At 43.0% G+C, this 11,831-nt stretch overlaps 1 protein-coding gene across 1 annotated transcript; it reads left to right on the top strand.

The window, feature by feature from the left end:
* The first annotated feature begins 10,006 nt into the window (after positions 1 to 10,006).
* Positions 10,007 to 11,322, top strand: NPY1R (neuropeptide Y receptor Y1). The gene is made up of 2 exons (XM_026065426.1): positions 10,007 to 10,744; positions 10,864 to 11,322. The coding sequence occupies exons 1-2, from the start codon at positions 10,007 to 10,009 to the stop codon at positions 11,320 to 11,322; spliced, it is 1,197 nt and encodes a 398-aa protein (XP_025921211.1).
* The last annotated feature ends 509 nt before the right edge of the window (positions 11,323 to 11,831 follow it).

The raw sequence follows: 11,831 nt of genomic DNA, 5'->3' as shown, positions 1-11,831 counted from the left end.
GGGTGCGGGCCCGGGCCCGGCTGGCTGCTGCCGGGGCTCCTAGGGCCGGCGGAGAGCACGGCCCTGCCGGGGCCTCAGGCGGGCCGGGGCCCCGCGGAGCATCTCAGCGGCCCCGTCGTGCCCCCGAGGCCGGTGGAGGTGGCAGCCCAGGTGGCACCCATCACTGGAAAGGGGTCCGCGGCCGAGCGACCGCAGCTCCTAACGGAAAGGATGAAGGCGGCATCCTCCAGGCTGCCTGGCGGCGGAGCCTACACAGGTGCTGTCGTCCCTACGGAGGCGGGAGGGAGTCGTCGCTGGCCAGGCAGATGCATCCTAGCCTAAAGGCTAGACCTGGTTCCTCTTGATGCTGCCTGAAATGCTTGCCGTTCATTCGCTTACAGCCATGATTAGGGCTTAATTTACTTCATGGATGCATTTCGGTAGGCTATTTTGTGCGATATGTGGAGCATATTATTTCAGCATTAAATGGTATGACAACTATAGTTTCCATGGAAATATAATGATACTGTAAACAAATCCTGCACTCACCAGTATTTAAGGGAAGCTCTCAATTTTTCCCTCTGAATTCAGGACATAGCAATTTGCAATAGTGAAATGCTCTTGATGTTGTGGAACATCAAGAAGTCTGAAAATAGCTAGGCAATCACAGAAGACTGCTCTGAGTGCTCTTTAGTCCCGCTCACTTTGGCCTGAGCTGGGCTTCAGCAGCATTCACACATACTACTCAAACCCTTTAATTTTTAACATTTTTAAAACAAGTGGGAGGTGATGCATTCCCCAAACAGTATTTCTCTCTGTGTTGAATAGCTCAGTTCTTGCAGGGACAAATACCTGAAGGGAAGTTTTAATTTGATCAGGGCTGTCAGTGGGAATGCAGGGCATTTTTAAGTGAACAGTATTTTAAAGTGTAAAAGCTGTTGGGTATGTCATAGGATAAAACATTAAAAGACAAATTCTGCTGTTCACACCAGCCGTTATCTTCTAGCAAAAGAAGTCTCATTGATCACTGTCCAATTATAGGACTACCAGAGAACTGAGTGACATGCAGGCCTCTGGGAGCAAAAGTGGCAGAATCTGACACGAAAACGTAGTGACTGCTATTTGCCAAGGCACTCCTTCTACTCTTGATACTAACACAGTACTACTGGAAAGCTGTCAGTATAATTAGCCTGTGAAAAATTTTACCACACAAAGACAAAACAGCTGCAGCACCCATATTGTAAGGTAACTTTGGAACACTGAAAGTCCAGTTAGGATCTCTATTTAATTTAGTTTAAAAAAATTAACTGTTCCATTTAGGTTAAATGATGAAGGAACAATTAACCTTAATCTTCAGCGGATGAGCTCAGTATGATGAGAAAGATTGCATCCCGTGTTCTCTTTGCCTGTTTCTGCATTATTCACCACCCACTGCTGGTGAATCATTGCATGTGCAAGCGAAGTGCAGGGAGCTGGCAGGTGGAAGTGACATGCCAATCCATCTCATCATATTAAGACAGCTCTCCTTCTGTTAGTCACAAAGGAGAACAAAATTAATAATCCTTTATAGGGCTGAGCAGCAGCTCTTAGCATTTTCGACCATTTTCCCATCTAACACTGATGGCTTTGAAGCTTTTCACACAAGTATGTGACAGGAAGATAGAAACCCTCCCTTGGCCTAACCAACTGTGCAGGGGACTAAGACTCACATTTCCCCAGGTGCTGAATAACCTGGGTGCCCCATATTCCAGGTGAGTTTCCTGCATTGCTCGCCCTGCTGCTTGGACTAGAAGGTCCCTCCTAGAAGGAGCTGTCAAAGGGAAGTTTTAGAGACACTGTATCTTTCTGTGGAAACTCCTGACTCCAGAAAAATGACATTCTCTTTAAAAAAAAAAAAGTTTGCCAACAGAGCCACAGATGGGAAAGTGTAGGAAATTGTGGGTTCTTACATCCTATTGCTATGAGTTCTGGGAGTTACACTGTATCTCTGTAAAGGTACAAACAGCCTACCTCCATGTTGTCCATTTCTGTGACAGGTAGTCACCTACTACAGCTTCCCAAACAACTTCCATATGGAATTAAATTGTTCTTAGCAAGAGCAATCACTAAGACAAGAGTTTCTTCCTCAAAACAACTTACTCTAGGAACAAAATATCATACTTGTTTTTTTGATCATCCTGTTTCAGGAGAGTTCATCAATGAGTAATGTACAGGCAGGTGTGTTTTTTTTTTTTTTTTCCACCCAAACCTGTAAATAACATCAGATTTCTCTTAACAGTATTTGGACAGTTAATTGCTGAGACTTGATCACATCAGAGGCAAAGCTTTACTCAAAAAAATGCCACTAGCATTTTTTCCTCTTCATTGGTTGTGTACCTCTGGTTGCCAGTATCGCTACTGAATAATAAAATAGGTGATCTGGAGATAGGAAAAGGTAGGACTCAGGACTGACACTGGATATAGTACAAGTTCCCTAGAAGTCAGTCACTGGATCAGCATCCATGCAGTCATTGAACCCATGGAGGAGTCCTCCAGGAAGTAAAAGTTCATAATGATGGAGGATACCTGCTCTGATGGAGCTGGGGGAGAAAAATGGTATATTAGAGAGAGAGAGACTCCTGGATGAGAATGGCACAGCAGAAAATACAGGAGAGGACTCTATCAGATTTAAGAATGCAAATTCATTTTGGCAAGTTTCTTATCATATTCCCAAATATATCTTTCTTTTGGGAGTGTTGTCTCAATATGTTTGAAAATTTAGCTTCTAAAGGCTAACTGTGAAAGACATGAAGACTCAAAGCTCCAACTGAAGTCAGTGAGAATGGAAGAATGCCTCTGAAAAATCAAGGTTTAAACAGCCAGTGTCCAAATTCCACAGCATACAGTCAGTCACCCTGAGTCAAAGGCTACTGTGAGTCAGTCTAACATTATTATAAAGTCTGCTGCCAATGGAGCAGCTATCTATCAGCAAGACAGTCTAAAATGGAAGGACATGGCTAAAAATAGTCTGAGGAATTTTATGAGAGCCACAGAAAGCATTTCTGTTGGTTGAATTTGTTTTTCCACACATCAGTCCAACTGTTCATTCCACACATGTACAAAGTACTATTAAAAATCCCAGTTATGTTTTGCTTCTCTAGATATATACTTGCCACATCTCTTCCTCAGGGTCTTCTTACCTTGCATAAAACAGTTGGACATGAATGCAATGAGCCTTGGACTACTGAAAAGGTAGTGATGCTTGAGCTGTCTTTGCGATGAAGGGCAGGACATCTGAGTAGGTAACTGACCATTTTTGTAAGAAGGGTTTGTGTTACCTAACAGCTTGAAACCTGAATGGGCTGGCTGTAGCTGTAGGAAACATGTTTTCTTCTGTATTTTAGGCAAATAGACAAAGGTTATGTCTCAAGTAGTCTTCAAGTAACATTGCATATCATCAGGCTAGCTTTAAACTAGTTAGCTTGACTATACTGTGGAACTGCAGCAGCATGGCACTCAGCAGAGATTGACCACATAATTATTCATGCAGCTTATTTGGGTTTGTGACACTAGCAGTCAAATGAAGTGTAGGTTTGGGGGCAGTTGTAGTCGTTGCAGTATAGACATGCTCTTAGACACACAGAGGATTTGATGCTATTCTCATTGTAGTCAACAGCAAAATGCCTAGTTAGTTAAATTATTTCAGTGCAAATTTTTTTCCATGTGTTTCATAAAAACATCTTGTTCCCTTCTCAATGCTACTGCTTCAAAGAAGCACTGTTGTCTTTTACTCCTGCTGTTCTATTTCATTAGTTAAAATACTTTTATTCTGTTTATTGCACTTATTCTCTTTTTGCAATGTAATGCCTTCACACAAATACACATGCACCCACAAACAAACACAGTCTTACAGCATAGGGTGCCTTTGATGCACTAAAATAATTTACTCCAAGGAAGAAGATAATCTATCTTGCTATCTTGCTACTCCAGTGTTCTTGTGCCTTGTCAGTGATTAGGAGTAGAAAAGAGTTACAGAGGTATTATTTGACATCTTTTTGAGCTTAGTGCTTCACCTGTAATATAATACTGCTGAGACTGGAGACACCTAGAACAGCTAAAAGAGCTGCTAATATCTGATTTTCTTTTAGTACATACTTGATGCTGTGCAGCCTTTACTTTACAGCATGCATTTTATATAGATATAATGTAAAAAGTTTGAAAAGAATATCTCTCTTTATTAAAATTATTATTTATTAGTTATGTTTATATTTTGTTATTTTAGTGCTCACATGTATATGAAGTGCTTCAGAAATGATTGGTATAGCTCCAATAGATTCAATCATCTGAGGTGAGCACACAACACAAGGTGTTTGTGTGACAGGACGGGATGCTTGTGTTAAGACTAGGATTATAGCAAACTACGCTTTAAAGGAATGCTTAGGCTCCAAAGTTAAGAATACTGAATTAACTTAATGGTTTTTCAACACAGCATCAGCCTTGGCTTTTACAGGCCAGATGGCTCTTCTGAAGTACTACCCAAACCTTATTTAATTAGATCTGTTGGCATTATCATAGGATTGATATGGGGATGAGAAAGATGATGAGCCGGTAGTTAAAATTCAGGACTTCTCTTACCAACTCCCCAGTGTCCTGTGCAGACCCACTGCAGGAGACCAGGCTCAGTGACTTGGGTAGCCCCTTCCATTGCTCCACTGCTCTGCTTAAGGCCTGACCTTGCATCCACTTGCAAAGTGAATGAGCTTCTGTTACCGTCTCTATGAGTTCAGGTCCTTGAGTGGCAGATAGGATCCTATCTTCAATCTCTATAGGTGATAGTTATGTTTATATATTATAGTATAAAAGATGTATCATGAGATTTTTCATCTGTGTTTAGATGATGTTTGAAGTTCTTGTAGAATAACCATTAAAATATGAAGTATTATGAATCGCTTCATTTACTGATGAAAGGGAGACAGTTCTGAGATGAACMCTCACAACTAATGGCAATATGAAGGAGAAAGATCCTACTTGCTTGAAACTTTGGAAATTTCTATGGCACAGATAATGGCATTTCTCTATTTGGATTTTGCTAGGACACCATATTAATGCCTCCTATTCTGAACTTGTCCTAAAGATGTGTAAATACTGCATCTCTGCTCTTGGTACCCATTGGCAGAGTGCTAGGATTCTGCATCATAGAATGCTTATTTTAATTTTTAAAAAAGCTGTCTTACCCATATGGGTAAAAGCATTATAGGGAAATAGTGAGATCCTCCTGGCATRGAAAAGAAAGGCTTTTTCCCTACCTAGCCACACAGAGATTGCCCTTAAAAATGTATATATTGGATAATAATTCTCTTTTTCAGTAATGTCTTGGATAGTTCCATGTCCATAATCAGCAAAGATCTTCAGTTATACATGTCCTAAAACATCACTGGTTCAGACTAAAATATGCCCTTTATGGGATCTTCTGCTCTAACTTTGATCTTTGGGTTTACAGCTTTGCTCTGCTCAAATGGAAATTGGTGCATGTTAACAATGAACAGTTTTTTTTAAGTTCCCGAGTGGCATTATATACAGCCTGCAGTAACCTCCTGGCTGCTGCTGTTAAAATGTCAGCAGTGCCCAAGTTACTGGTTTAGAGCAACCTTGAGGTACACCTGCATTTTCCTTTCTCACAGTGAGGGCTGCAGTTTAAACGTACTTGAGCTGAGCTCCTAGAAATACAGGATAAACGCGAACCTCAATGTGGGATTCTGAAACCTTCCCATGAAGCTCATTCTGCAAAAAATATTACAATCATTTATTATGTGCACCTGATTTTTTAGTAGTAATTAATATGGTTCTTCTCTTGAGAGTAACCAGCAACATAACAGTGTTGTCATATAATACAGGTACGACTGAAGGTAAGAATGTAAGAGATTGTAACTTCTTACACTTGAAAAATTAATCTGGAGCCTTGGAAGAGTTAGGACCTCTGTTTTGTAAGCATTCCAATTTCTTAATGTAGCCTGCAGGCTACATGCCAGTTATATGATTTTCAAAGTGCTTTTTAATAGATATGAGTTTATCTGAATAGCTTCTCTTGGACTTCTGTTTTGGGATCCAGACCCACTGTTTTTTATACCTATTAGAGCTGCTGCAGCAGTGCTCTTAATAAGTGAGAGAGCAGGGTATCTCAGGATCATGAAAAGAATGAAGAGAAAATAAAATTAGTATTTGCTTTTTATGAATGTGTTCAGTAAATAGTGGAAGTCTGAAACTATCCTCCCATAGCTGGTAGTAGTTTGCAGAGCTACTCATGCCAGCTGTATTAAAAAGTCTGGTTGCTGAAAACTGCAGTTTTTATAAGAACAGGAAGAGCTGGCTGAGGCTTTCCAGCTCTGCATGTCTTTATGAGGATTTGCTCTTTACTTTCAGGGGTCCATTCTCTTTCCAGCTCCCTGGAATATCCCAGTGGTGAGTATGAACCTGCAGAAATGCCTTTCTTTTTCCACAGCTCATATAGTATGATGAACCACTTGGCTGGCATGAATCAGAAAGACACCTGCAGAGGGACACACTGACAGTTGTATTTTCTTGAGGTTTGATATTTCCTTTATTGACTTAGTTTACTTTTAAATAGTTTCATATTACTTCTAATTGGAAAAAATAATAACAGCAGCAATTCTCATCAAGCCAGTCATCACTGTTCATGAAAAATACAGGCCATAAGCTAGTTGTACTGGTTTAAAAGGACAAAACAAACTTTAGAACTTGCTCCTCGTAGTTAAAATCGCCTCCTATTCCACTTTCTAAAAAGGTTTTTTTTAATATCATCTTAACTTTGGCCACAAGGTGGCAATAACTTGCAAACAAAATGCTGAAACAGCCAGACAGCAATTTGAAACTGTCTCCCTTCCTGAGCTTTTCTCTGTGCTCTTCCCCCTCCTCTTTTGTTTCAATATTTAATTGCATTTATATCTGAATTACTAGGCAACCCACCCCCAGATGTGTAATTTAAAGGTGATGTGCTTGCAGTGAGATTTTCAGGATATGCTCAGCAGAACACCATCATGTGATACTGGGATAAGGTGGAGTTTGGCTTTAAGGGGGAGTCTCCAGCCTTCCTCACCAATCTTTAGGATCTGAGCTGGAGGAATACCAGAGGCGCCTTCCCCTTTCCCTACTCCTTGTTCTCCATCCACCCTCGTGAGCCAACCCCAGAGAAGATCAAAGACAGGCAGAGCAATTGCAAGGTGAGTTTCTCCTGTGACTGCTTTCCCATGACTAAGTGTGTGGTTGTGTGCTGTTTAGGCTGATGTTTGCTTGCTCCATTAGGTGCAGATGACAAAATCCCAGGGTGGGGTAGGCTTCAGGTTGGAGTTGCGAGTGTTTGGGTAAACCGTCAGCTTGGGCTAACAATGTTTTGTGCTTCCCTTTGAAGAGCTCCAATAGTTTTTACGCTGTATCCCCAGTCACCTCACAGCACGCTATTTTACCCTTTTGATCCTTCAGCATTAAACTTTTGATTGAAATCCTTTTGGAGACTTGGACGGGTGTGTGTGGTGGGGGAGGCTGTGCAATCCCTGGGGTGGGGGGGGGCATTGCAGAGGTGTAAGTCCCCACCCCAACACCTGGGGTGGGATGGGATCTCTCCTTCCTGGCTTGGGGAGCTGGCGGGGTGAGGGACAGGGAACAGCTTGGCTGTCCAGGAGAAGCAACCCCATCCCCTCCTGACCTCTAGTCCCTTTTGGAGAGGTGGGCAGGGAGGAAGGACTTCCCACCGCTTGCCATCAGCACTGCTTTTCCGAGCTGGGCCCCAGCAGACGTCCGGGGGCTCTAGGTTTCCTCTCTGCTTTGGGGACAGGAGAGGGAAGAAGGAGCATCAGCATTTTCTGGTTTTGAGTTTGATATTTAATAAATAACCAAGAGCAGAGCTTGACTAAGGGAAAAGAAAACCCAAGAGCATGAAATCTAGGCCTGACACCTTGCCAGTGCTGAAGAGGTTGCAGCTTGTGAGAGTACCTGCCTCTCCCCTCCCTGCAGGATGTTGCCCCTTGCCCATCCTGCACCCATCAGTGTCCCGTTCAGTCCCAGCGCTGACCTGGCCACCCTGTGCTGCAGGTGTACCAGTGGAGATCGTGTTTAAAGCCGAATGTTGATTGTCAGGCTGGGATAAAGTCATGCTGTTGGAAATCGAGGAGTCCTGACTCCTCATTGCCTGCAAACACACACACCTCTGGCATGAAGCATCTACTTCTGGAGCTGTCTGAAGCAAAGCTTCAAGAAGCCCCAGGGCAAAGAGGTTCTCTACTGGACTCTAAAACGGACTATGCAGACTAAGGAGACCTGATAAATGTAGTTAGCAGAGGCAGTAGCTCTGAGAGTTAATGTTCAGGTGCATGCCTAGCTAGCTGGAAAATCAGAGTAGCCAAATCTCAGGCAGAGATGCCTTTCTCTGAAGCCTGTGACATTAACTTTGTCAGTAAGATGGTCACTCAGAGGTGGACTACGTCTCCTGTTGTGGTTTGATGTAGCCATGCGGTGATTATAAAGAGCCAGCTTCAGCAGAGAGTGCAAAGCCAGCTGAGGTGAGCTTGGGAGGCTGGTGACAGCTGGCGACTGGATCCCGCATTGGCACTGCCCCGCTGTTGCTGACCCTCAGAAAGAGCTGGAGCTGCAAGCCCAACCCATGCAGGCTGGGCTCTGCCCCAAGGAGAAAGAAGCTCYGGGTCTGGTCCCTGGCACAGGTCTAGTTAATGAGATGTCTGTTTTTGGTAACAGCCAAAGATGATTCTGCTTTGGAGACTTATGTCTGTTGTCACTGAGATTTATATGAACTATCACTTAGGATACCCCGTTTGGGGTGACTTGTAATAAAGTAGATTATAGCGGGATATGTTTTTGCACCATTTTTGTTAACTGCCATATGGGCTGGGCTTAGAATCCACTTGTGTGAATTTTAGAGGTCATTACTTTCATTACCACAGCCTAAGGTTAAGTGAGCAATAAATTTAGCTCATGGGAGAGTGGGCAGAGGGAAAATTCCAGATTCAGGATGGCCGCTGCTAACTGCAATTTGGAGTAGAGGCTTGTCATGTTATTTGATTTTCTCTCTTTTTTTTCCCCCCTCCTGAACACACATGCTTGAGTTTCTCTGATTTTAAAAACAGAGGCCTTGCAAAGGGGATGTTACTTAGGCATGCCTATTTGTGTTGCATGGGTAAATACATTTTCTGCAGTGTTTAATTTTTGCTTTTTTTGTCTTTCATTTCGTTTTGTTCTTTCTTTGCTGTACAGCCCTGCTAGCTGAGATTAAGGTGTTCAGAGCTTCTGATTTGCCTTGACTCAATGCCAGTGCTGCTGTGGGCACTTGGCCACTCAACATCAAGTGTATGTATTAGGTAAAAAGCAATGGAGCAATTTTTGGAGTAATTTTTCCACCCCTCACTTACTTTAGTGAGATTGTTTTTTTCCCCTTGTTATCCTATGGCTGGATAAAATGCCACTTGGAGCACTTTGCGAAAGCAAATTGTTGCAGATTAAACCTGTGACAAGGAGATCTAAAAAAGACTGAGGAAAGGCTACCGTGGTCTAAGACTGAAATTACTCCTCAGCCCCGTATTTCGTGGACCTGTAGGGCGCGAGCAGGAGCAGTTCCCTCGCCCGCTCGCAGGCGCGCGTTTTCATGCGTCCTTCTGCCTTCCTTCCCGCGGACTGCAGCCACCAGCCGCGGGGCGCGACCACCCTCCTCCTGCGGGGGATGCTCCCCGGCCACGGAGCGCCCGAGCTGGTGGTGAGCTAATCCCCAGGGAGAAGCGGGGCTGCGGCGCCCCGCGCCCGCGCTGTGCCCGGCAGCAGCACCCCCGCGGGTCTCACCCCTTCGCGGGGGGTGGTTTTGCACTCCCTGAAGCAGCTGCGCTGTAAGCGGGGGCGGAGGGGGGGCAGAGCAATAAACACACCTGCCTCTGTCCCCACTCCAGGTCGTGCGAGGGAAATGTGGGACCGAGGATTGGGGTCTGCTCAAGGGCTGACGGGAATATTTTGAACTTTGGAAACGGTTTGGATGAAACCCGTGGCAGCTGTACAGCAAACTGCAAACAACATGAATGCCTCAGTTCTTGTCTCGCCTGGAAATAACTCCGTGCACCTGAATTTTTCAGAGAAGAATTCCCAGATCTTACAGTTTGAGGATGAAGATTGCCATGTGCCTTTGGCCATGGTCTTCACTTTGGCCTTGGCTTATGGGACTGTGATAATTCTGGGCATCTCTGGGAATCTGGCCTTGATTATCATTATTCTAAAGCAAAAGGAGATGCGCAATGTTACTAATATCCTCATTGTCAACCTGTCCTTCTCTGATCTTCTGGTGACCATCATGTGTCTTCCCTTTACCTTTGTATATACTTTAATGGACCACTGGATTTTTGGGGAAGCCATGTGCAAGTTGAATCCTTTTGTGCAATGTGCCTCAATCACTGTCTCTGTCTTTTCTTTAGTCCTCATTGCTATTGAACGCCACCAGCTGATCATCAATCCCCGTGGCTGGAGGCCGAATAACAGACATGCCTACATGGGGATTGCTGCCATATGGATTTTAGCCACAGCTTCCTCTTTGCCTTTCCTGATTTACCATGTGTTAACAGATGAACCCTTCAGAAACATAACATTTGATGAATATAAAGACAAATATGTGTGTTTGGACCTGTTCCCTTTGGACACCGCCAGGCTTTCTTATACCACGACTCTTTTGGTCATTCAGTACTTTGGACCGCTTTGTTTTATATTTATTTGCTACTTAAAGGTAAGAGAGATTCCCCTTTGTGATCTGTCCTTCCTTCTGTCTGATGTTTGTTTATCCTTGCAAAGTTTATGTTTGCAGGTTAAATCATCCCACATGTTTCTCTGTTGAATTTTCTGCAGATATACATACGATTAAAAAAAAGGAACAACATGATGGACAAGATGAGAGACAATAAATACAGATCCTCTGAAACCAAAAGGATCAACATCATGCTGATCTCAATAGTGGTTGCGTTTGCAGTTTGCTGGCTGCCTCTCACCATCTTCAATATTGTGTTTGACTGGAATCACGAAATTTTGCCTGTTGCGACCTGCAGCCACAATCTGTTATTCCTGATTTGCCACCTCACAGCCATGATCTCTACTTGTGTGAACCCTATCTTCTATGGGTTTCTCAATAAGAACTTCCAGAGGGACTTGCAGTTTTTATTTCATTTCTGTCACTTCCGCTCCCGTGAGGAGGATTATGAGACTATAGCCATGTCCACCATGCACACAGATGTTTCAAAAACCTCTTTAAAGCAGGCAAGCCCAGTTGCATTTAAAAAAATAAGTAGTGATGATGATGACAAAATATAAAAAAAGTAATAATAATCCTACACCAAACTGCTGGAAGTGTGAATACAAGTGAGGTGTGTTCAAGGACAAGCACAATCATGTAACAAGTATAAAATGGATAAAGCTTTTCTTCCTTTTTTCAAGGAACTTTGTTGTCACTTTGAAATTATATGCTGTGCATTTCTGCACCTTTTGCTGCTTTAATGTTCACAGCAGTTATACCTGAATCTTATTACAAGATATAGTTGGACCTGCTACTGCCTAGGGTTTTCATCAGCTATCTTTTGTTCTGTTTTCTTTGTATAATTATGCACTTTAGCACAAAGATTTATATTGACTTTTTTCCAAAGGAGTATTTTTCAGGAGYGTCCATCTCAGACCATTAGAAACAATATGGACCACAGAGAGGCTGTCACTACAGAGGACACCATGTGCATAAAATTAGGACATTCTGATTTGAAGAGGTCTTTTTTTTTTTTTTTAATCTGGCTTTTGCTCAATGTTAAAATCCTTTAAAATCAGTATAGGCA

This window comes from Apteryx rowi, unplaced genomic scaffold, assembly GCF_003343035.1.
Source record: "Apteryx rowi isolate R43461 unplaced genomic scaffold, aptRow1 scaffold_227, whole genome shotgun sequence".
Lineage (NCBI taxonomy): Eukaryota > Metazoa > Chordata > Aves > Apterygiformes > Apterygidae > Apteryx > Apteryx rowi.
This window is presented reverse-complemented; position numbering and strand designations above follow the sequence as displayed.